This window comes from Poecilia mexicana, unplaced genomic scaffold (assembly GCF_051168715.1).
Source record: "Poecilia mexicana isolate PSO_F unplaced genomic scaffold, ASM5116871v1 scaffold_22, whole genome shotgun sequence".
NCBI classification, from domain to species: domain Eukaryota; kingdom Metazoa; phylum Chordata; class Actinopteri; order Cyprinodontiformes; family Poeciliidae; genus Poecilia; species Poecilia mexicana.
The window spans coordinates 17493695-17520520 of record NW_028263391.1 but is presented as its reverse complement, the minus strand read 5'-3'; the positions used below and the strand labels follow the sequence as shown (position 1 = coordinate 17520520).

The 26826-nt window shown below is 37.8% G+C and overlaps 1 protein-coding gene across 1 annotated transcript; it reads right to left on the bottom strand.

Annotated features, from left to right (window-relative positions):
* Positions 1 to 3764: 3764 nt before the first annotated feature.
* Positions 3765 to 26264, bottom strand: LOC106903634 (RAS guanyl-releasing protein 1). Its single transcript, XM_014967581.2, has 17 exons — positions 25971 to 26264; positions 24833 to 25008; positions 16172 to 16277; positions 13985 to 14047; positions 13766 to 13897; positions 12595 to 12748; positions 12249 to 12422; positions 10746 to 10862; positions 8072 to 8347; positions 7598 to 7678; positions 6646 to 6750; positions 6417 to 6526; positions 5924 to 6068; positions 5770 to 5806; positions 5238 to 5369; positions 4279 to 4604; positions 3765 to 4183 (listed from the first exon to the last, which is right to left on the bottom strand). Exons 1-17 carry the CDS (start codon positions 26102 to 26104, stop codon positions 4049 to 4051), a joined length of 2403 nt encoding a protein of 800 aa, XP_014823067.1. The 5' UTR covers positions 26105 to 26264; the 3' UTR covers positions 3765 to 4048.
* Positions 26265 to 26826: the final 562 nt, after the last annotated feature.

Below are 26826 nucleotides of genomic sequence, written 5' to 3'. Positions count from 1 at the left end.
CTGTCTTCCTCAACAGGAACCAATATGTTTTATTGCCCTGTTTCCTCATTCCCTTCGATTGTTGGGGAAATGTTTTCAATTTTCCCTCCTTGAAACCCCTCACTGCTCTTGTAGCTGCTGTCCTGAAAGCAGCAGTACAAACCACTCCAAAACGTACTGCTCTCATATATGCTTATGCAACATTTCTTGTTCCTCAAACAGGAATCTGTGTTTGAGGAACAATATCTGCATAATCCAGAAAAAGTCTTGGATTATGCTCAAAAGAAAGAAACCAACCAATTTATATCAGGGTTACCACTTCTGATGAGAACAGTCACATGTCCAGAAAAAATAATTATACTAGAAAGGGTTTGAATTTAAGACTTTACAATTTTGATTAGGAAAAATTACACACATTCCTGTTTTCAGAAATTTAAGGTGTGTGTAGTATCAGACCAGTCCAATAAAACACATTATTATTATAAGTTATTTAAAGCATGTTGGTGACATGCCAATAAACTTATGGCTTTAACTGCAACAATACTACCATATCAGGATGAATTATTTGCTCTTCCACAGCTGATGCTGTCGCCTGGTTGGGAGAGAAAAACAATGTCTCTTGAACATAGGTTCTTTTTTGCCATTCTCTCAGATAGCAATGATGTTGGAAATGATTCAGCCTTTAGTGGGCATGAAGCCTGCTAGACTGGGGATGTTCCTCTCCAGCAGCTGGGTGTCACATTCAAATAAAAGTAAATTAGCTGTCACCATGGCTCGGCTTGCTATATGCCTCAGAGAGTATCCTTTCTCACTGTGTCTCTCTTCATGCCAATGCAGGAAAACAAGTTATTATGGCAGGAAGACGTAAAGAAGCACAACTTAATTCAAAGGGAATAGGTTTCCTTCATCAGGGGAAGAATTAAAGGTACGGAAATGCTCACACTGATGTACAGCACCAACACAGCAAATTGCCAGGTATTTGCAATGAGACGTGATGGAAATTGGAGGAAGCAAACACTTGGTCTGAATCTCTGCTTCTACCAACCAAAGGGTTGACCTCTCATTATCTGAAGGCCAATATTTGCTGCTGGGTGCAGCAAAGACATGGAGACATAGGAGACTGGATATTTCAGTGGGTACAGGCTGCTTTTAAAGGCTTTAGTCTCAATAATCCAACAATATATGCCTCGTGTACAAAATCATAAAATGCAACTTAATCATGCTGAATAAATGTAAAAAGAGGTTTGAAGTTAACTTCAAAACAAAATAAAACCACATGACTTTGATTTTGTTGTGCACTTTTTTTTGATTAGTTAAATACACATACCTCTAATCGGGGAGCCACATATATAAAGAAACTTCCAATTAACAGGTAGAATGAAGGTCAACAAACACAAAGAGGCAAGATGCCTGTTCTCATGGGGTTTTGCTGACCCCCGATGGCCACATGAGGTAACACTGGAGCTACGTTATAATCCAGAGTGCACATTATTTATTACAACAATAAGAGAACAATACAGGTTGGGTGGGGTTTAAACTAGACATAATCGATATGGCATAATATGCGTATACCTTGTATTTACAGTACATTAGGCACAATTCAAAAACATGGATATTGACCATCGTTCACAGTACAACACTGCTACAGTAGACCACATAGTAATAAATGATTCAGCTACACAACAAAAAAAAGGCAGTTGTGCAGGGGCATAAATAAGTCAGCAAAAGTACCACTATCGTGTACAAAAAGAAAAATTCTTATGCAGTATAAGAACTATGTAGTGTTTCAGACAATAAATATTAGCAATGCACTGAAAAGGAAAACATGTAATACAAAGCAACAACAGTTCTGGAGATCGGAGTGGCCCGTTATTTTTAGAATGGAGATAAAATACGGTGGCCTCTTATCGTCGCTGGTAGTAACTCATCTGTCATATGCTTCCTGCTGCACACGTTTTTCTTGATACAGCAGCCGCTTTCTGCTTTATTATGTTTAACATAAATATTTAAGTTCACTAACTGATCAAGAATTGATCAAACACATTTTGCTGTGCTTTCTTAAATACTGCACTTGCTGATTGGATCATGGCCTGTCTTTCATGGGTTTTGACAGAGGCAAAAAAAAACAAAAAAAAAATTAAACGTTTCACCAGATGTGAGAAATACTCGCTCCTGTGAGAAAAGAGCTCACCTGTCCTAACTAGGCATGGGCCGGTTACTGTTACCAGGTTTTGAAACCAATGCATTTTTCTGTCCAGTCATTCCTTCTGTTCAAAATCCCTTTCTTGATCAGAAGATTTTCTAGTTTGTTTGGAACATAAAGTAGCTCTGCACTTCCCTCCCCTCACTTGCCGAGCACTGCTGGTCAGTTGGCTGAAAGAGGGCTACTCCAGTCTTTCCTTGCTTAGCGGAAAGACAAATTCTGCAGTTTGGAAATATCCCAAACAATTATGAAAAATAACAAGAAAGCTAACTTAATAATTTACTTGTTTAAGAACTAATACATATTTGTTTTACAGAAACGCAGGTAGTTAAATCTAACTTTGTCAATAAGTTAGTATTTGACAATTCTGCCATGCTACCTCAGGGCTTTCATGTGTTATGAACACATGTTTTGCAAATATAATTTATGTTTTCATGCCAAAGCTCTGCACTATCCCATGGCGAAAGAAATACTAGCTGATTATGTAACACAAATATCTAAACAAGATGCAATGAGTCAGTTCAGGAGCAGATTTTGAAGGCTGACACAGAGAGGCGACCTCTAGGCATGTTGTTTTGTCATAGTTAATAACACAGAAACTCCTGAACCAGAGTTACAACAATGACAAACATTTAAAATCTATTTAAATGCAATTTAAATAGATGGACATATTTCAGATGTTTAAGGATCCAAAATGGAGAGTGATTTTTAACATATCTTTAGGGTCTTTCTCAAACACTGTAATCGATATATTTCAATATCTTGGCAATAGTAAGTGACTGTTGTACTGTTGTTTAAAATGAAGGAAAAAATTCAGATTTTTTTTCCCTATCCTATTTCACAGTTCAGTTCAGTATTTTTCCCCTAATACATTTTTACTCAGCATTAACATTTCAGAATCTCAAACTGGCCCATGCCTGGTAATAACTGTTTAAACTGTTTTCATAATGTAGCTTAATTCTGATGCATGCCACCGAAAATCATTCACAAACTGTTGCTTCATCCTGCAATGTAGTCTTAGATAACCCAAACACAATCAGCACTAAAACTTAATTTCACTTTTCATCACATTATACCAAGTCACCCGACTCTCAGCATAGAGGTGCATCTCAACAAAATGAAATACATAATCAGTTAAAAAACTGAAGCTATATTGCACAGAATAATAAAATACAAAGTGATATGTGTCTGTGTGTGGCGGCACAGCATCTCATAAAACTCTCCAAAGCTTTGAAACGGCCTTTGTGTTGCAGTCCTTTGCTTCCTTTATTTCCTGTTGTTTGTGGATTCACTAGAAATTACATTTAGTGAATCACCTTAAATGTCTCAATGAGTGTCTGTTAGGTAAATGATGGCAGTCATACACATGACTGCTTAAGTCATTCCATAACATTCCTGTTTTTATATATATATATATATATATATATATATATATATATATATATATATATATATATATATATATATATATATATATATATATATATATATACACACACATATATATATATATATATATATACATATATATATATATATATATATATATATATATATATGTTTATATATATATATATATATATATATATATATATATATATATAAAACTTTATTGACAGACACTGAATTTTGGGGGTTTTATTGCCACAATTCCCAAAATTAATAGGAAATACTTGGAAATTCTGTGTATAATTAATCAGTTTCCCTGCTACTTAGATGATTTGAATAAACTTTTCAATGATATTGCAATTTATTGAGATGCACCTTTTCTTGTAAAACACGCTCATTGTCCATGATCAATAAATTAAAATTAACATCTTCCACCATAGGCCGTTGGCACCAGTCTCTCTCTTCAGAGGCTTATATCTAAGAGGAGGAGTCTTCCTCCACAGGATGAAGAGCATGTTTCTTCAGATATGACTTTAACTTCTCCACTTCCAACTTTGTCTCCCTGAGTTTCTCACGTAGTGCCTCATTGTCTTGTTGGAGTCTCAGGTTTTCCTGAAAGGAAAAATAAAACGGTAAAGATTGGGTTTTAGCTATATACTATAAATGTCCTGGATTAAAAGTCGGCAAGGCAGAAATTTCATACTCACATATTCCAGAGATTCATAAGTGCATTTGCTCTCCTCCACTGGCTCTTTGGGTTTTTGCAAGACAGAGGCTCTGTTCTCCCACTTGGCACAGTATCGTTGTTTTCTCAACGGCACGGGGCTGGGGCAGGAGGGGAGGATGGGCGGGACGGGGATTAGGAGAGACGACTGAAGACGGCTGGCTTCAGGCGTCATCGAGGACAACTGAGGTCCCTCTGTCTGGGTGTAGCTGTGGACTCTTGCAGGCCTCCAGTTGGGGGTGATTGGAGATTCTGGGCTCCAGTCCCTCCTCCCATCTGACGGGTAAGGGAACGGACACTCTTCTGAACCTAAGGAGAGCCATCTTATTATTAATTTCTTCAAATAGACAAATAGAAAGTGCAACATTGTTTTTTTCTTTTTTGTTTTGTGGTGCTATATCGCTTTCATATCTTAAAGGACATCAAACACCACAAAACAAAATGACTAAGCTCTGTACGTCACAATTACGGACTGTTCGTTTTGCCACATTTGTGGCATCAGATACAAGCCCACACATTTTAAAGTTATCTCTTGGCAAGTAAGTTCATATTAAGTAAAACTGAAAGTTAATCTGTTCTGAAAATAGTAGCTTTCTTGCAGAAGGTGGGCAGCTTTAAAAATTACTGTAAGTGAACCAGTTCCCAATGACAGCTGGAGGGAAATTACCTTCACAGCAGACCTTGAACTCAACAGTTGTTTTGTTTCAGTTGCGGGGAACTTAACTCAGAAATGTAAATTGTGACTTTTAGCTTCATGTGGAGTCTGGCCGACAGTGATTTCAGGAAATAGTTTGCGTTTTTGAGATCAGGAGATAAGCTGAAAAGTCTTCGCCACCAGATGGCACATGTAGCAGAGGTTTTCTTTCACAGTTAGTAGTGAAAGTAAAAACGTGTATGAAAATTAGACTGCCTCTGCTGGGAACGCAATCAGCAAAAACCCACCCTCTGAGGTGCTTGATGCAATCGGAGTGGAGCTTGGTGTTGGACTGTCAACGGCGTTGGTCGATCGGGTGTTCTTCTTGCACTCGAACGCCACCTGATCCTTGCACAGCTTGTGGCAATTCATGCCGCAGTCTGAGCAAACCAAAACAATGCACATGTCAGAGCAGGAAGTTCACCTCACATTAACGAACTGACATCCCACTTCTCAATGAACACTATCTCTTCTGCAAATGCAACTCTCAGACCGGTGCAAGCCTACAGCCGAGCAAACAAATACTTCTTTCAGATCTTCTGCGGGACGGGGGAGGGGGAAATCTGTTGTTCAGAGTACAAGAGTGTTTCTTTTTTCTTTTTTTTTTGTACTTTGTTCTTGTGCTGCAGGGTTCAGTTCGCAAAATGCAACTCAAAAAAACCACAGCTCACCTCACCTGCTCCCCACTACAAAAATGCATGCACCTCTCTGTGTTTCTAAACACGACAGTTAGCCAAAGATAGACACGGTGGAGTGAAACAAGACAGAGATAAAACCTACCCCTGCATCTATATCCTTGTTTGATGACACCCCATAACTGAAAATATGCAAGAAAGAAAACATATAAATGGATGCAACAAAACAGAGAAAATCACCAAGTTTAGTCATGCTATTAAAAACAAATTGTTTTTTTTTTTTTGTAAAGTTTACTTACAAACCCTGAGCAGTTGTCACAAAAAGTGGGTTTCATGTAAGTCGTTTCCTGAAAGTTGTGAACAAAACCCAGGCCCAGTTTGGAGCAGATAACACTGGCTCGCATGAAATAAGCCGTGATCTCCTCTCTGCTTACAAGACCTTTCCTTTAAAACCAAAAAAAAAAAGGACAAACAAATCCACGAATGATACAGTGTTTAAAAGTAAACATCTTTTAAATTTATTTTCCACATAATTCCTTTTATATGCACATTCTATTAATATCTGCACCAACTCATCTACTTCATCTAATATGTTATTAAAAGTAGGAACATGAGCTGCTTGGGTTTTCATGTGACTATTTATAAGGTGGTTTATTGGTTCCTTCTGCATCTATTTTACGCTTCCTGTTGCTATGTTCATCAACAAATACCACTTTTGCTTCCTCTCCTCTCTGAAGGAGAAATGAACCAAAAAAAAAAACAAAAACAGGGTGCAACCTGTCAAATACCCACTTCTCTTTGTCCATGACACAGAAGGAGAAAGGAAAGCTTGCAGCAATTTTCTCAAAGTCGTCATGAGAAATAAATCCGTTCTGGTCTAGATCGTAGTTCTTAAACACAGACTGTAGAAGACGAGAAGAAAGCACGGTTGTTATAATGATGTCAGCGTGCTTTAGCTGCAGCAGTACACTGCTGAAATGAACGCATGCGGATGTGCAGTTTAAAAAAAAGAAGCACTTACATCTACCATCCTCTGCACATGTTTGCTGATGGTTCTAGGATCGGGTTTAGGAGCCACTCCCGAAGCCCAGTCCACATAAACTGGAGGCTTGGAGGGGGTTGCTGGCTATTAAAAAAAAAAAAAAAGGTTTATGTATATTGTTAAAAAAATTTACTTGAAGAAGGAAACAATATTTGACACATACATTATGCTGACATCGAGCAACAATTATACATTTTAGTATTAGTTCCTGGGTGTCTGAGCAGAGAACAGCTAAACAAACACAATGACTGTGCAAACTAATGTGTCCTTTACCAACCAAAAACCTTTATATTTTTTATGAACCAGAGCGATACTATGTGCCTTGGACAAAAACAAAATATATCCAAACTGACAGGTTAACGATCTTTTGTGTGGCAAAGTAACTTTTGGTTGTCAGGCTAAACTAAGCTACTAGTCTTCTACATAGTTATAACCCTCCCCCCCCCAATAAGATTATTGATTTTCAGGCCAACCTGTTGTCTTCAGTGTTTTCAAAGTAAATTTCTTGGAAATGCAATTTTTTTAAATTTAATTTTATATAAACAATATTCAAACTATGACCAAGAGATCCTACTTAGACTAGCAATCTCCTTTCCTGGATTAAAGTTCCCAAAGGACAGGATGAAGAAATGAAACTGGCTAATATTCTTTTACGTTTATTGGAGTATTTGTAAATTAGTTCGAAGATATGAAGGAAGCTTTAAAAATGTGGAGAAAGCTAGCACAGAAAATGGTTTATGATTAACTAAATCAAGTTCCTTCCATAAACATTTTAGTTCTCAGATCTAAATCCAGCAGAAAATCTGATGACTGTGTCGCACACACCTCCAAAGAGAGTGCAAAGAGCTTTTAAGACATCACCAGTAAGTTCCTGTAGGTTTGACCGTATTTCTAAGTGATGCACCTGAGATTAGCATGAGGTGTCACTCACCGGTGCTTTACAGTTCTTTGGTTCCCGTGCGTAAGACAGCTCATAAATCTCATCCTCAGTATAGTAGAGGTCCAAGGACAACTGTGTGAGAGAACAACATGAGCGCATGAGAGGTAAACAGAAAAGAATGTGCCCCTATGCCAGGATTTCTCCTTGAATTAAATGCTGTGTTAAGGGGAAATTCAGTTTCACAGGACAATCGTTATGTCTCATGGGCATTCTGTCCTTTGAGTGCGAATAAAACGCAGAGATATCACAACAATACAGCAATCTGAACTCGGTCTCATTCACATTCAGCTCGATACCCACACACTCATAGATCATGGGCTCTCATCACACCCACACATAACAAACTGCATGCTGTAACAGGCTCATTTTCATTTATGTATGTGTCTACAACTTAGTGAATCACATCACGCTGCGCAATATTTCACACAGCCTTAATATTCAAAGTTTTGCTGAGAGGTTTGTTACCGTCAACAGATGAACGAGGTCCTTATTTGCGTCCAGTTGGGACGGGATCTGCTGCAGCTGAATGAGCTCGTTAATGTGGTTGTAGAGCGCCTGGAGCTTCTGGACATTCACCTTGTTGTCATCCACATAGTCTGGCATGGCTTCGTTGACTGAAATAAGGTCTTTGAGATGGACACCGAGGATGGGAATTTTAAAACCTGTCACTTTGTTATAAGCTTGTCTGTAGTTGTCATAGTTTCTGCAGGAGGACAGCAGGTCCGTCATCTCGTTTAGTACCTGGGGAATAGATTCAGATGTAAAATACACTAGAGTATATTTGAACCTTAAATGTTAAGTAAGAACAATATGATATAATATGTTACAATATGTTTTAGTAATTATTTATATTCTGTACTTTTACTGTCTGTACTTTTGATTTTGCGCAATGACTGCTGGTGGTTAGTAACAGCCCCATGTAAAGACAGCATAGGCAGATGTACATAGCCATTTTTTTTTCATGTTTTTGTCTGAATTTGGTATCTCAGGCCCCATTCACTCCAGATTAAGACATCCCAATGATTTTCAGGATCTCCCTGTCTGTTCAAACATCATTGAATCACAGCATATTCAGAAAACCTCCTTTCAGTGCTTTGTTCTCTCCAAATAGGTTTTTATGCAGCTTTTCCAGATTTACCATAATGCTACCATGATGGCTATCGTCACTTCACTAGAATGTTTCCTCAACCTGTACGCACAGGCGCCAAAACCTATTTCCCATATGTGGGAAGTTTCTTTCCATCCATCATCAGCTTGGAGGAAACATCACCAGTATTTTCATGAATGTGTCAGGAAAGATGAAACCGAGCCTTCCTGATAGGCTCAAACAGTATTTGCTCTTGTGTCTTTCTTGGTCCCATTATTCCAAGACTTCTCTTTGCATTTTTGAACAGCAGAATAAAAAAAAACTTTACTATCCCTAGTCTTTCAGCAAACGGCGTGTATGTGCAATTTGGGGGTGTGGGCCCTCCTCTCCATCTTGGAGCCCTATTTAATGGGGAGCAGATGGGATACCAATCTCTGTGCAGAAAATAACCTGAGCATGGTGGATATTATTTTACCACAGCAGGTAATAAACTTAGTGTGTTTAACATTTGACAGAGCAGAGCCATTTCTGCGATCGGGCTACTTCACGTCACACACAGGACCCAGATATGCACTATGATAGCAACCACCAATTTCTCACCACAGAAGATTTGAGCTTCCTCAAACAGTAAGCAGACTTTCATGCTCCACAGCACGTAACGGAGAGTGAACCTTAGTTTTACAGCACAGAAGAACTTTATAAGACCCAGCAAGCTCCACGTCATGGTCAATTTTTGAGGTTATGGTGTGGATTTAATCTGATGTTAAAATGCATTTCATGGGACGTTCCTATTTAGAGCTCTAGCTTCTCATTGTCTGGAAGAAATTGCGTCTTTCAAAGTATGGGAGGATTGCTGATATGTTTTGCTAAGTGTTGGTCAAATTCTTCGGTTGTCCCAGAAAATTCACTCTGTGGCTCCTTTCTTATTTCTTTTGGCAAGGGTTGATTTCTTGATCGTCCTTTATAAAAGAAAATTAGTAAATTGTATGCAGTAATCTTTTCATGCAGCAACATTTAAGGATTTTATAGTCAGTCATGACTCACACTGGCAATTATTATTGCTGTAAAATAAGAAAATGTTTTTTATGTTTAATTTCTGTGGTATTTTTAACAAAATGTTGTGGTTAGGCTGCTGTTGTTCCTCTTTGGCAATTTATATAGCAAATACCATGTTTCAGTCATGAACTCTATAAATACAAGAAATATAAAACAACAATTATTTAGACTTTTGACTGTTTTTCAAAGCAGACAATTTCAAAACCAGTTTTTGATGTTAAACATGTTTTGGCAGCCACACCTCTCTTAAAAAGAGGAACTTTAACTTTATACCTTGAGATTAAGCTACATTATTGTAGTCAAACCCTTAGATGTTAAATGCGGAAAAACATGCTGACTCATGCCTGTGCTCACTGGAGTAGTCATACTGCTTAGAGCAGAAACAGGCAGCAGTCACTAAATGCTGCCATTTTTTTAAATACCAGTTTTTTGTTACATGTGGCCATTTGCTATTGTGGTGAATAACCGTCGAACTGTCTTTGCTAAAACGTGTCTTTAAATTTCTTGTTGGTGTGCCCATATTTTACATCTCTAAATAACTGATCTCATGCATTTCTCCTGATTTTTGTCTTCCTCACCAGTCAAATCATTGTAGAAATACTTGATTGAATAATAACTAAAATTCAAGCTGCAGACATTGCTATTATTGTTTTTTTTGGGTTTTTTCTTCTTGGGTGGACACCGTCTGCAGCTTCCTCGTACTGTCTTTAGCTTTTTTTTGCATATTTTTACTTTTCAGTCATGGGAATGAATGCCCCTGTTGTGAACTACAACCTGGAAAACTTGCAAAACAGATTAGCAGCTGTGTGATGCGGTAGTAAGTCCATGCAAGAAGAAATTCAACCTCATTGCGCAATGTCACATAAATTCAGCCTAAAGACCGGCGATTTGCATAGTTATTAAATTACAAGTGAGAGCTGTTTTACACAGTTTAGGTTCATGGGAAAACATTTGATCTGAGGCATTTTTACTTTATGCGCCTTCTTTAAGCATTACCTTGGTTACCTCATTGGGTACATGTGATGTGGTGTCTTTCAGTCTTGATATCGAGCTGTGACAAAGCCCTCCCACCACTGCCATTAGTGTGTTGTAGTTGTGCATAAGATGTAGACACTAGGGGAAAAACACACACACACATACACACAAAACACACGTATCAGTGAATTCACATCGGCGGATAAAAAACACGCACAATTAAATTTGTTCCAGGTAGCCCTGTTATATAACTCTCAACACTGATGTTACATAAGCCACTTATATTGTTGTCTTTTTCTTGCTGCACACCGATATCTCTCTCTTCTTTGGAAGCCCTTTTTCTCCCTCTTTTCAGTTTTCTAATTTGTGCTGTCACTGAAGCATTATGGTGTGAAATTCGTTTCCACACCCATGGGTTTCGAGGTTGACAGCAATGAGCAGCAGCAGTCTGGTGCATTACTGACAGCGTGAGAGGTCCACCAGAGTACAAGGCTGCCTAACGGCTCCCTGATGCTAGTGTATCACTTCTCAGCAGGCTGCAGGCAGCTTCCCTTTGGAAAGCTTTTAACAAGCTCGGTCTGGTCGGCGACAGTAATCACAAGTCGGTTTTCAATTTTTCAGGACACCAAACTCCTTGCCGTGTTAGTTTCGTTTGATTACTTCAGTTACTTAATATATTTTTTTCTATTTGTTAAACGTTTAGCTCATTAATATAAACAATATCACAAAATATGCTAGACTGATGTTATTATGAAGAATTTGCAGAATACAGTGCCTTTCAAACCCGTGAACCTTTCAACATTTTGCCTCATCATAACCACATGCCTCCCTGTATTTAATCACAGTATGCGACAGACCAGCACAACATGATGTGCACCCACTGTGAAAACGGCATGGAAATTACACATCATTTTAAAAATGATAAATGTGTAGCTCCATCCACTTTTCATTAACCAGTTCATGCTGATGGAAAGCCACCCCACAGTATGATGCTGCCACCACCGTGTTTCATGGTATAGACCACCTGTCAAGGTTAAGGCCCAAATCTGGCCCGCTATAACTATCTATGTGTCTCTTTAAGTAAATAAAATTTCGTCAGTCAAAAAAAAAAAGCCAAGTCAAATAAAGTTCAATATTTAATTTTAAGGAGTATTCACCAAATGCAGAGACAGCTGTTTATCAATGTTTTAAAAGTTTGTTAAAGGGTAGCTTTATCTATACATTCTGCCACATTTGTGATCTTGATATGGCAGATGCGCTTTCTTGCAACAATTCAAATATCTTGCCACTTTTCCATAAGGGCCACATTTGTCCACCATCTTGCCAATTTTCCTACCTGAGGAGTGGATGTCACATAGCAAAGTTCAAAAGCTATTCTTAATCTACCTGTAGCAACTGCGCTGACTTTTTAATGAAATCATTCATGTCATTCATGTTAACAATAGCAGACAGGATGATGCAAAGAGGAAGTGTCTCGAGTTCTGGTACTATAAATGTAGCAGTGGGGGTTGAGTTAACCACTACCTTTGCAACGTGGATAAACTTGGTGAAAACCTCAGCTCTCAGCTGAGCTGTTGGCCGACTCAGCACCATCAGCTGAACCCACTGGGAAATCCCATTGCACAGGGCGATGGAACGCTCCAGCACAGGGATGTCCTTCATGCAGCAGCTTCGAATGTAATTTATATAGTCTACAAACTGACAGAGAGAGAGCAGAGAGAGGACCATCAGTTGCTGTATGGAAACTTTAAGGGATTTCCCACGGGGGGAATTATTTAGGGTTTGCAAAAGAGTATTTTCAATCACGCTAAAGTGTGAAGCATATATAGCCAGAGGGATATTTTAAGCTCAGATGAGTGCACATACTCACTGATATTCTACAGAAGGATTTAAACTCCAGGAAAGTGAGGTGATCAGCCAACTCACTGGGTTCCAGGTGATCGAAAAGAAGAGAAACTTTCCTCTTTTTACTATAGTTAGCTTGAATCTTCTGGCTGGCTTTCCACGACCGTTCTCGTTCATTTCTAAAACACCAACACAACATATCCACATCAGTAAGAGTGAAACAGAGGTGGTAGCTTTAAAAGTGTGAAAACTGCTGCTGATTTAATTAAAAGTACACAGTTCAATCTAGGCCAGACCTACTGCTAGAAGTTTTTAAACCGAGACGTTTGACACATTTTTCACATAATTAGTAAATCAAAATGACTAAAATCTCTCCAAATAACAAGCAACTTTGTTTTGACTTATTTTCTTGACGGCCATATTCTTAATCTCACTGCATGCCACAAAAAAATGTAGCAAATTACTTATTTGACATTAAATGAACATTAACCGTTTTGTGGATGTCAAATATGAGGAGAATGCAAAGGAGACAAACAGAAGTAGGCCTCATTGTGGAGTAACTTTAAAGGAAAAAGAAGCTGTTTTGTTTTAAACCTTTAGTTAACACTGCTTAAAATTGTGCCACACCCACGGAGAAACTTCAGTCATTTTGTCATGACAGTTGTCTGAAACTAATAGTGAAAATGACAGTATAACCTACTTCCTAATTAATCTGGCTAATAATTATCCGACAACTTTCTGGAATCACAGAGCATTGGAATTTCATTACAAGAGGGTCAGTTTATCCTTAAATGTGGAAAATTAAATTAAATTGAAGACCAAATGATGACATCATCATTGTCCAGCACACATAGCAGCACACTTAAAACTAACAGACTCTTGATCCTAAAACAGCACCACAAAAGAGAGCTCTGTGGAGAAAAGCTGCTATTTTTAAATATTTTTATTTAAGACATAATTATAATTCATGTCATAGTTAACATCAACTAGTCATGGTTGCTCTAAAGTAATCGGGCTAGAAATGTACTAGTCAGGATGCAGTCACACGCTGCTGGAATTTTGCAGCAACCACAAGGTGAAACTGCTTTCTGTTCCTTGCTCTGGATCGTGACTGATTTCATGACTGCAGCAAACTGACTGGGAGTCGTGTAGGCTTCATGTCGCAGTTGGCCAGCTGGTAAGAAATTAACACTTACATCCATTTGGTCTCTAGGAGAGAGCAAAGATGCTCCTGTCCGTGTTCTCTGAGCAGATCACGAAAGTCGTCCAGGCTGTCGGACAAGCTGTGGGGCAAGCGGAACATCATCCAGAATTCCTGAATCCAATGTCTGCAAGTTAGAAATGGCAACAATGTAACTGATGGAAAACAAGAGTTAATTTTTAATCTGAACCTAGAGGGCACGTGCTACACTGACCTGATGAGGTAGCATATCCTCTGGCATTCTGCTGGCTGATCATTGTCCAGAGCTGTTTTAAAAGTAAGCAGCAGATAAGGAGCTAACAATTTAATTTTGCTTGTTTTTCAATAGAATATACAGATGCCCAGCATGACAGGTATGTTTTGAGTAAATACTGAGTACACGGATGATTTACCTGCAGGGGATCAAACTCATTAATACAAACTTAGCCCAGTGAACCAAAAGGCAAACACATGTGACATTTGGTCATGTGGGAGGAGGCATCTGTAACTCCAATGAGCATCACCAAATGAATCATTCTGGCATGCAAGGGAACGCGAACAGCAAACTGCACAAAGAAAATACACAACCCATGTCTAAAGCAACTCATAATCGCTGAAAGCCATTGTTTGGTGTCAGGACACCGGAGATATTTAAACCAGCAATGTCTGCCCACAGTGTAATTATCGTCTCTGTGCTCTGGATAACCTTCACGTTGCACATGTCGCTTACCCAAACAATACGCCATTGATTTATTTACAGGAAACAGCCACCATTCCATTCTCACACCAATGAGCTTTGCAAACGTATTCAGTGCTTGTGAACTTGCTCACACTCTGCTGCAGAACGCTGCAAGAGCGTCAGCTTGTTTTACAGGGGATTTTATGTGGTAGACAAATCAAAGTAGGGCACATTTCTGCATTAAAAGTTAAATAATAAATGGATTCCTAATTTTTAAACTAATAAAAATTAAAAAGTACAGAGTGCTTTCGTATTTAGCTTCCTTAAGTCAAAATGTTTATAGAGCCACCTTTTCCTGTAATTGCAGCTGCAGGTCCCCAGGGTTAAGTCTTGTCAACTGAATTCTTTGGTGAATCACTCAAGCTCAGTTAGAATGAATAGAGAGCAACTGTCAACATCAATATTCAAGTTAATGACTTTGACTAGGCCATTCTAATGCTTGAATATGCTTTAATAATTACCAATCAATCTCAATTATTCTTGTTGGAAGCTGAATCTCCACCCGAAGGCTCTCCTTGCCTTGTCTTATCAGTTTAGTCACGGATAGTCAGGTTTACAGCTGTGCCATACTCTTTTCATTTTCAGATATCCAAAGCTAGAGAAGTTGTTTTATAACCTCACCCTGCTTCGAATATTGTTTTCCACAACTCTTCCCCTGCAATCTGTGCAGTGGCTCTTGGTCTCTAAGTTGTGTTTTGTCTATTAATATTCTTTAAAAAACCTCTGACACCATCACATACAATTAAAAGGTATATTTTTATTTAACAGCATTAAAGTAAAGGAGGCTTCATGTCACATTTTACATATTTTTTACTTGCAAACCACATTAAAAACAATGCAGCTGTGGCATATTAAGATGTGAATGAAAAATATGGCGTGTGAGTACTTTTTGTAAGTCACTGGCTCTTTATTGAAATCCCATTGAGAAACACGTAAAGGCTAACTACATCATTGGAACGGAAGACACTCGCACGGTTAGGCAGCGATTGGGACAGTCAATGACCCCCCGTGGCTCTTTCTTGATCCTGAATTGATCATTTGTATCTTTTTTGGTCTTTATCCCAGAATGAGAGGGTTTTAAAAAAAAACATGTGCGTGTGAACTGATGGAGGGTTTCTGTGATCAGTGGCCTTTTTAAGCAGCAGGGTCTGTGTCTAAATATGGTAGATCAGAGGCAGAGGTAATTAACACCTGAAACCCAAGTAAGGTACTGTTCAGGGGTTTGTGACGCCATTGTCTCTTCTTTGAAGAGAAGCTAAAATTATAGGCACTCCACTACCATGAAAAGACAGAAAAAAATCGTCTTCGGGGTGTGAATGGGTGCAAATGAAAAGAGTCTAATCAAACATATTAAAGGAGACCAACAACAGTCAGGTAGTATCCTCCCTGTTACTGAATGGATGAGGTGCAAGCCTTAGTGAAGCAAAGTTGCTCTGAGAGAAGAAATGAATGCAAAATGGACTACAGAGGGAGAAAGCAGGCCACTTGCCCATCAAGCTTTACACTGACAGCTGAAAAATCTGAGCCAGGAATGAGCTTGACTGTGCGTTGCTGTTGACAACCAAGCCCTCAGCGGGTCCAGTGAACCGGTCGTATGTTCACTTTTCTGCTCATAACAAGGGTTGTTTGAATCAAGAGACAAAGGCGCAGTGTGCATGCTGCTGGTGGACTGCTAAAGGATATAGATTGATGAGTTTGTCCAGCAGGTCGCTGGAGGACATGAGGAGACGATGCATGGTCAGGGTGATGTTCAGCACGTGGCTGGTCTTCCTCACGCAACCATCTGCATCTGAAAAGAAAAGAAAAAAAGTGCAATCAGCTGAGAGGAGAAGACATTTTATCAGTGACGGAGTATGTAGCAAACCAGCGTCATAGAATTGAGATGTTGCTAAGTTATGCCTATTCTTAAGCCAAATGAGAGAAGAGAGCACACATGTGTGAACAAATTGCTGTCTGTACAGATGTCAAAAATATATTTTCCTTTGACTGTCATTTGAAAAACAGAAACAATTTAGGATAGAAATTAAATCCTTTCAAAAAAAAAAAAACATCAGTCTATAAGTAATAGTCAAAAATATTTTTTAAACTAAAAGTTATTTCCCCTTTAAAAGAAGTGCTTACATTATCATAACGATATGCTGCACCATCATTTCATTTTCATCTCTTACACTGTGGATTTTGTCATCTTCTGCTAAAACCTTCTAATTTTCTTAGCTTAATCTTGGTTTACTTCCCATCATATACTTTCAGACACCTTTACCATAACACCATATCATCTTCTGGTTTACTTCACTCACTGCTGCATTTTGCAGAACTAGATCTTCCAGTTAAAAACTAGTTCCTTTCCGACAGGTGACATATCTAACTCACACGGTTCATTAATCATTACAGAACCCTGTAAAAATATTCACACTCATTTTAGCTCATTAGAACCACAAACTACAAATCTATGTAGTGTTTTTTTTATGTGATACACACAAAGTAATGCATAATGATGAAAGGAGAAAGACTTGATTTCATTTTTTTTTCCCCCAAGTAAAAAAATATCTGAAAAGTGTGGCATGCATCAGTATTCAGACCCTTCACAGTGTGACTCCTAAATAAAATCAAGTGCAACCAAGTGTTTTAAGAAGTCACCTAATTAAGAGTCCGGATGTGTCAGAATTAATCTCAATATTAATTAGGACAGGGAAATGAACCAATAACAATATATATTGCAATAAACATGTGATCAATATTGATAGATAATATGTCAATAGTTCCACTAAACTCTGATCCCGAACTGCACAGCATTCTGGGGGCGGTAGGCAAAGTAAAGGCTTTATCTGCTCAACTTCTCACGATCTGCTACGCAAGATGGGTGACATAACTAACTCACTCACTTATTTGGTTACCTAGCAACAACCTCTTGAGTAACATGTGCAGCAGCAGTTTCAGGTTTTGCCACCATGCCTCATAATTGCTTAAAAATAATAAACAATGGCATGTAGTGAAAGGAGAAAATGAATGCAACAGAAAAACAGTAAAACAGGTAAGATCACGACACCGGTATGGCAGTATTTCAGATATTTGAAACAAAAGGCTAATCGATAATTATAATCGATACCCTACCAATATGAAATCCTTATATTCTGATAAAAATTGTTTAGCTATATCAGCCAGCCCTAGAATAAATTCAGCACTTTTGTGTCAACCTCTGACATTTGTTAAAGAACATTTGTCAACAAACACCATCATGATGCTCAAGGAACACAGCATATTGGTCAGGGGTCAAGTTGTGGAGAAGATAAAAAAAAAAAAAAAAAAAAAAACAGCATCACAAGTTTTAAATGTGTCACACAACATTATTTAATCTATCTTTAGAGACTTGAAAGAGAATTACGTTGGTGCAAATCCTCAAAAGCTGTCAGGCTAAACTGAGCTGTGCAGTACTGAGCTCATGGTAACATGGTAACTGTGGAGCAGCTGCAGAGATTCACAGCTTAGTGGGAGAATCAGTTGATAGGGAAGCATGAGTCGTGCACTCCACTAATCTGCTCTTTATACGGAAGAGGCAATAGGAAAGAAATTTTTTTAAAGAAAGCCAAAAGAAGTTGAGTTTAAAAGTTTAAACGGTGGATGTGTGAATGTGCGCTCGACACGGAAGGACAAAATTTAACTTTCTAACATACATGCAAAATACTATGTACGGAAGAAAACCAACTATGAACACAAATCCACATCACACTATCTAGTGTTTATTTGTAAAAAAAAATAAATAAATAGAAAAATAAAATGCATTACAATGTAGGGTTTCTCTGCTGTGGGAGAAGGAGGATTAAGAATTCCTTAAAAATAAAACCAAAACAAAACATTACTGGTAATTACAGTATTTCTAAATCTGCATTGGTATGTAAATCTTAAATTAGACATTTGCCATGTCTGCGGCAAAAAATGCATTGATATAATTGCTGTGAACTTTATACATGTTTTGTGTATACTTCATTATTTGACTCAAGAACTAATGACTTACATGAAAGTTGTTCTTTTTAGATCAGATTGACATGCAAATAATTTGACCACAAAACTCAACGTCAACCTCAGTTTTAACAACATAATCATTCTAGAAGTTATAGGCAAAAATTAGATTGATTATTAAGTATTTGGAACTGGAAAAAAAAAACTTTGACAGGCTTCTTTGTCAAAACCTTTAACTGGAAGGTTAAATAGCTTTGTATAAATTTGTGTGACAACAGGTTGAAAAAAGATTTACCGCGAAAAAGAAAATTTCTTTCCACCAGTGCAAACACTGTTTCACCCAGTTACTCGAACTGGGTAAAACAACAATTCATACACATGCTTTAGTCATACTATCCACAGACCCTGCAGCGGAAGGTTTACCTTTTCCTCTGATTGTGTGAACCTCTGATGCTTGCCTGTCTCACTACCTTTTTCACTTCCTTTTTCCTTGCATGAGCAGAACTTCCTCCCTTTGTGAACAGACCACCTTTCCTTATCTTGACTGTGGGCTACAGCTGACATCTTGAGACGCACATAGACAAAGCGATTCTTTCCCAGCCACAACATAGCATTAGACTGCATGTGAACAAAACATGACACGATTTCATAAAAAAAAATAAAAAAAAAAATTAAAAAAAATCGTTGCAGTGTCTTGCTTAAGACACTGCAGAACACAGCATATCTTCAGGAAATCTTCAAACCGCTAAAACAGGGAATTAGAGGTTAACCACATAGAGTCTTTGTTTACTGGGAAAATCATTTATATACTGTGGGACTTTTTCACCCTTGTTCTCTACAGCTTTATAATCAGAAGTCTGTAGAAATGGAAAAATCTAGAGAACAAGCTCGAATAAAAAGCTTTGCAGCTCCCTTGGGACCATCAAGGCCATCAGACAACTGAGGGGGCCACGTTTAAACCATATTACCTTGAAAATACCTCAGACACCATGGCAACATGCTTTCTTATCTTTGTTATCTGTAAGCAACTAACCACTCCTGCTGCAGCTGACTAATCTAGCCCGCCATATCCTACATCGGCTGTGTTTCTGTTAGTAACATGCGGCTGCTACCGTCTAAACCAAGCGAGGGGATGATGACCTCATCCATCGAGTTATTGAGAAAGTAAGAGATTAATTAAATGATTTCTCAGTTTCAAACGATGGACAGCTTCAGTGTATTCAAACGGTTGCATTTCTGACAGGTTCTTCTGCCCAAACAAAATTATTAGAAGCTTGTTTTTCTATAGCTATCACTTCACAAAGAAATCAGCTGCAGTGTCGGATCTACAACAGGATGTCATGACTTTATCTGGTAAACAATTGCTTCACAGCATTCCAACCACCAACACTCCCTGTGCAGGGTTAATTGCAGGAGGAAATCCTTTCTGGACCGTCTGTTAGTGATGGGAACATTAGGAAAGCTGCCGCCCAGCAAGTTGGAACCACGTGATACTGGTTGGTGATAAACACTAAGGAGCGCACGCTCTGACTGGCTCGCTTTTAAGGTTATCTTAAACATTCATCAGCCGCTCCAAACCTGTGTGTTTGCACTTTTCCTTGTTTTGAAAGAGGCTATCAGATGGGATGATCCCTTTGTTTTGTTTTGGTTCAAGTAAGTGGGAAAAAGGATATATTTGTGCTCTGAACAAAAATTCTGTGATCAGACAAGTTGATGTGAACATCTTAAATAAATTTTCAAACTTTTATATCTAAAATGTGGCAATTTATTGCACCCAAAAGTAAAGCAAGTACTGTTTATTTATTCCTTTTTTGTACTGAATAAGTTTTGTCAATTACATTAAAAGCAATCTTTTAAATACTTTTTAAGTCAAAACTGCTTCAGAAGCTGCTGGGGTAGATTTGAATTAAAATTATCTTCCTCCAATTAAGATGACAAACTCTGAGAATTTTAAATTGAGAAAAATAAATTATAATCGTATATAAAAAGAAGAAATAATCAGCTGAAATATATTTAAAACACTTATCAGTTGCAAGAATGAAAAACATAAACTATTGTTTTGTATTAGTGTTTGCACAAAACACAACCACTTATCTTTTTTATTTTGATAGTTACTAATACTTTGTATAGATTAATTACCTTAAAATTACTGAAATAATATTGGACAATAAACACCAATCAAGCTTTACCTGGCTAATACTAATTTCTGGTTTCCATTAAAACTCGGCCTGCTTTTTTCTATTTTTTTTTTTCAAAGGACCCTAAATACAAAAAGGAAAATAATGTGCTGCGGATTTCCTGTCAGAGGTTGAATTATTTTGATTCCAACAGAAAATAAAGGAATTACATTTTCCCCATATATGCATAAAGGAATAGGCCCCTAAACTTTATCAGATTTTCTTTAAATACAATAAAAAGTTACATACATGTACAAGGTACTGATTGATTAATTTACAAACGATAATGGTGGAAGTTCTTAGTTTTAATGCATTTAATAAACAGGGAAGACCATTCAGATATTTCGATATTTAAATCACAGATCAGTCGACAAAGGGAAAATATGAATATTCTGGGATCTTCTTGGTAAATTTCTAATCATGAGTAGACAGAGTTTAAGTAACCTGCTTACAATAAAAAATAATACATATTTTACCCAATATAGATGACTTTTATTCTCATGACCTCACTCTCCAATAATTATTTAATAAGCTCAGCTGACACACATGTATTGTGGTGTCGACAGACCAAAATTTTATTAATTCTAATGAGAGTAATGCAGCATCGCCCTTCCCCCTGCTACTGAGCACTGCCAGTCAGATGGGTAAAACCCAGCCAGCACAGCGTTATTTTTCCAACAATTAAAACAAACTCAACGGTTTATAAATTCATATCATAAATTCTTCTAGTCTTGAAAACCACAGACAATCATATCATGGAAACCAGAGAAGCGCCACCCATCTGTTTCATTAAGGAAACACTGTCTAAAACTACAGCTTTAAGTAAGCAGCAGGACTGCTACCTGAGCAGATAGCCTGACTAATTAGGCAGCTAATATCCTCCTGACATACTACTGTTATTCTATAAAGAAAAGGATAGACAAAAAGGCATAATTTTTTTACCCAACATGTCAATTCACTGGTAACATGTTCATTCTACGTTTGCTGTTTTTTCCTTTTTTTTTTTTTTTTACTGAAATCAAAGAAACAATAAATAAGGATTATCAATATATAATATAATAATATATCATTATTAGAATCATAATGTTTTGATTTGCAACATCAGGAATATTTGTCACTTTTCTGTTTTAACTAAATGAGGACATGTTGTACATCTTTATTTTTAAATTACATGTTAATGCAGAGGCCTTGAAGTTTTTGTTCAAGCTTGCTATACATTGAGAATCACATACCAGCATTAACAGCTTTCTTGTGAATGGAAAACAATTCCCAGCTTGCTTTTCACAGATTTCCTTTTTCTGATAACTACAGCACAAGGACAATCTCACATTTTCTCTTTTAAAGAAACAGGCTCTCGTGTGTTTTGTGAGTGAACAGCTCAGCTCGTGGTGCTGTGGGGGTCTGAGGGGAGTGATGATGTCAGCCATTGATCCACACCTCGCAGCGTTCCTGCATTTCAAAGGTTGGTAGGCATCTGAGGGCTACAGTTCAGGGAGCTGACCTTTCAGTTTGGCCAAGCTTGAAGCTCTTCTAATGGTAATCTTTTAAACTGTGCTTGCGTGTGCTCTCACATTTGAAAAAAAAAAGGTGGCAGGACTTGTGGACTGTGGGGGGGTTCATATGTGATGTGAGCCAAGAGCAACCGATGTGTTTGCCATTTCATCAAGAAAAGCCATTTGAGGAAAACCCCGACCATAATATACTGCACAAACACATTATATCCTGTGTAGAGATATAAACATTTTTTTTTCGTAAACATGTAACATGTTAGGATCTAACATGTTACTAATCTATAAGTCTTTCCATACAGCTTCACTGATAAATTCTCTCTCCCTGATAAACCTGATAAGAGAGGACGGCTGTTATTACAGCCCACTTCTTCTTTTTCTGCAGATAAATGCAGTTATGAAATGTCATTTAATGTGCAGCCCATCGTAGCACATCTCCACTGCTTTTGCTGCATTTGCGTAACCAGGCAACGGCCATCTGAAAGCTCTCTCTTCAGAGACACAATCACCATAACTCTGAGAGCACTCCAGACAACTTGATTGAGACAACGATCTTTGACTGATCCAACGGCAGTCTACGCAATCACCACTGTGTCTTTTTTTGGGGGAGAGTGGGGGGGTACAGTAAATCCTCTTTACAACCATGTGATGGACGTAATGCATGAATGGTGCCTGGAGCAAGCTGACCCTTTCCTCTCCAACACCTCCAATCTCTGAGCACAAAACTTCTTCCCCTTTTCTCAAAAGCGTTCTCACTTCTGTGAGTCATTTTAAAAAACATTATGATGGTGGAATTTTATTATATAGTCACAACTCTCTCCACGGATATTGCATAATATCTGTGGATATCAGACATGCTGCCACAATTTTTATCATTACTTGTATGAACATCATCACTTAGATACCATTCATTTGAGATTAAAATAGAAGTCCAAATTAAATTGTCTAAAAGTGAGATACAATGTACTAAAAGAACATTTAACATGTAACAAAAAACAAAATGCAAGTTAAAAACTAAGCTTTTAATCCTATAAATATTGAAATATATTAGTTTATATAACAACATTCTGAAATTCTTTTAACCAAGCCAAATTGTTTATAACAGTACTTAACCACCAATTCTGTGATTTCAGTCACTGAATAGTAATTGAAATCCCAGCTTTCATTCTCTCTTTCAAAATGGATATTTGTAAAATGTATGTCTTAGAAATCTAAAGAAACTCCTATTATGAGAAAATGAAAAAAGTAAAGCCTGAAATGTTATATAAAAGATAAGAAAACAATATATTAGTATCAATTTTGAAAAATAAAATCTTGATCAGTTTTTATTTAAATGTGAAAGCTTTGAGGTTGGAAAGCCTCCCTACTAATGTTTAGGTCTCTCCACAGACATTTCAGAGTCAAACCAAGAGAGGAACTCATAAGAAATTTATTGACCAAATAAAAGATTTCTTAAAAAAAACTTACCAAAACAGCACTTACTCTTTACTTTGCCATTAAACTAAGCACTCTGGATGGTGTTCGAGTTCATGTTTAAATTTTGAGTTGGAATTCAAACGATCACAAAATATTATATAATTGTCAAAAAATATTTACCTTATTACTTTGCATTGTATTCTGACATATTCCACAATTGTGCTCTAATATTATAATCTCTGTCATGTGAGTGTTTGATTCCACTTCTGGTGAAGTCTAACCCCGTGTAAGGTGTGACCTCTTGTTCTGACGTCACGCAATCCAAGTAAAGATGGCTGACAGCACGGAAAAACGGATTACAGATTACATTTTTTGTCAGGTATTTTGAGAGACATTTAAACAAGAATTCACATCAATGTAAGTTTCATGTTTGACTCACCATTTTTCCAAACATTTGTCATTTTCTTTTAGTAATTTTGGCTAAAAAGAACTATGCAACCATTTTTCACAATCAAACCACCCTACAATGACTTGAATACAGGCCTAACCACTGGATTTTACTGAAACTACATTCAAACAAATATCATCTAACAAAGCAAATCAAACCCAGTCAGTAGGCAGCAAACAAACAAAAAAAAGAACAATAGCTTCAGCTTTGGGCATTCAAGTCATCAATCTTCATCACAAAACCTTCAAACACTCCCAATTCTCCCATTCAGCTTCCCAGTTGGGTGTAGCTAAAGGCTTGCCTTGCTGAAGGCTTAGAAGATGACAGGTAAACTGGTTCACCTCATGTGGGTGCAGTTTGATTGACCATAAACACAGCATTGCTTCTTGAAAACCAATAAAAATGCGGGAAATCATCTCAAATTGTGGGTTAGGGAAACAGGAGGCAAAAATGCAGAAGGTTCCTACGTCAAACAGCTAAACAGGTCTCCCATTTGAGAGCAGCAGGCACTGCCCATTGAACGTAAATGCAAATCAGAAATGGAAAACTCATTCATGGCCATTTTCCACATTCCTACTTCTGATGGTATAGTTTTCAACATCAAACAAAATCAAATTAATGGCGGCAAAACAAATGTAGGAGAAATAAAGCAATGCTTTAAACTTAAAGCTCAGAAATGAGGTGTAAAAGAAAGACTGCTTCTGCCCAAAATAATAATAAAAAAAATTGTAACCATTGTTCCTCCACAACAATCTACCAAAAACATATCCGGTCTGTTACGTTAAGGCGGGATATCAAACTCTAGAACACAAACCAATAATAATCAGCATGGACTTACCAAACAACTCCAGACAAGCCTGGATGAGTTCTTCCCAGCTTGCTTTGGTGAGATGTCCCAGAGACATTACTGATTTATTTGGAATGATCGGGGATGAGACGGGTTTGTGGAACCTGTGAGGACGGCGAGGAGGAGAAACTCTAGACCTGTTGGGGGTATATCCTGGAGTCACCCTCCTTGGAGAGAAAAACAAAAGAAAAACAAGTGTAAAGAGGACTTCCTAAAGTTGAATCTTGCCATCTTATCTATAGCGTGAATGGACATTAATTACAAACAATAAAAATGTTACGAATAAGTACATGTGTTGGCTTGTGGGGCAGAGGTCAAGATAGGTGAGTGTAAATTTAAAATGTGATTGTCATTCTTTTGTGTTTTTCACATAATTTTATCACAAAAATACAGCTGGTCAAGAACAAATTTAATAAACAATCTATGTATAATTAAGACAAGTCTGGATGAGAACAAGATTTCATTTTATCTGCTAACAAGTTGAGGTATGGAGGGTGTCAGAATTTGAGAAAATTGGCAGCATTTGTATATCTTCCTACCAGGTGATTTTATGTTGAAATTCAAACCAAACTCAGATTTCTGCTTTTCTTATCCTAAATTGCCTTTGTGTGTATTTTAGAGCCTAAATGTAAAAAGCTCTTTTTTTATTTTATTTTCTTTTGTTTTATCTTTTAGCACTGCTTTGTGATGTCAAAACCCAGGTATCAAACGATGCGAAGACCTTAGTGGACACCTGCTGTTATTTTTCAAATATGGTTTGCTTCAGATTCTCCCGTAAGTTGTTCTGATTTCCTTCATTTAAATCTGGGCAGTACCAAATGAGAGCAGACATCCAGTTAGTTCAAAATCTAAGATGACCAGTAAATACGGAATAAGTTTCAAGTCCGGTATAACCAAGCAATCCAGAATGACGCACAGATCTGAGGCTTTAGCTGTGCGTAAAGACGCTGGGAAAACATTCCCCTTCTGTTTTAGGGACATCTTAAGCAGCTCTTCCAAGCTTCGATAACGAAAAAAACAAAAGATGTTTTATGCTTTGTGGTAGAAAGCCTAAAATCCAGACAGTCGTCGGAGAAAAGACCTCCAGAAACTTCTCTGTAATGGTTTCTAAATAAGAGACTGAACTTACATATCGTCTGTCCCCTTTTCGTCTGCCGTTATGCTTTCGTTTTGGTTCTCCTTTGACTGACATCCCATGGCGAGGTACTGGGCGACCAGCGGCTCAACCAAGCTGTCCATCTGCGTCCTCCTAGGTGGGAGCATTTCATCGCTCAGCTCGGTTCGGCTCGGTGCTCCTCCGCGGTCTCAATAGCATTGTGCTGACTCGTCAATGAACATTACACAATTAAGATTCACCCAGCCTGTCAGAGAGTGGGCGGCCGCTCTGCTGTCGGGCATGTCACTCACCGACTTTCAACGGTCTCTCTCTCTTTCTCTCTCTCTTTCTCTATTTCTCTCTCATTGGTTATTTTCCCTTGAGTCAGTCGTCATGTTCTAACAGGTTTATATCCTTCTGAACAAGTTCAAACAAGCGAACTGCTCAAGGTTGCTCCAACAAAATATAGACTCCCATTGTTTTGCGGTTCAGCCAGAAGTGCCGCGCATTTGATTATACAGAGCCTTGCAAAAGTATTCATGCCTCATTGGGATTTTTCCCGTTGGGTCACGTCATCCACAAACTTCAAAGCATTTCATTGGGATTGTACGCAATGAAACGACACAAACCGGTGCATGATTGTGAATGGAAAAGAGATGACTCACAGTTTATTATTTTTCTTGTAAATAAGATTGTTTTATGAGTGTGGTGCGCATTGAGTGGATTTAGAACAGATGTTTCAGGCTGCACTTTTTAAAAACTAATTTAAATCCACTTATCTATGATCCTGTTCGATTTTAGGTCATTATTCAGGTTCAGGAAAGTTTTCACCTAAGGAGATTGCAGACTTTCACATGAAAGATTCTGAGCATGCATGTGGCGACTGTGG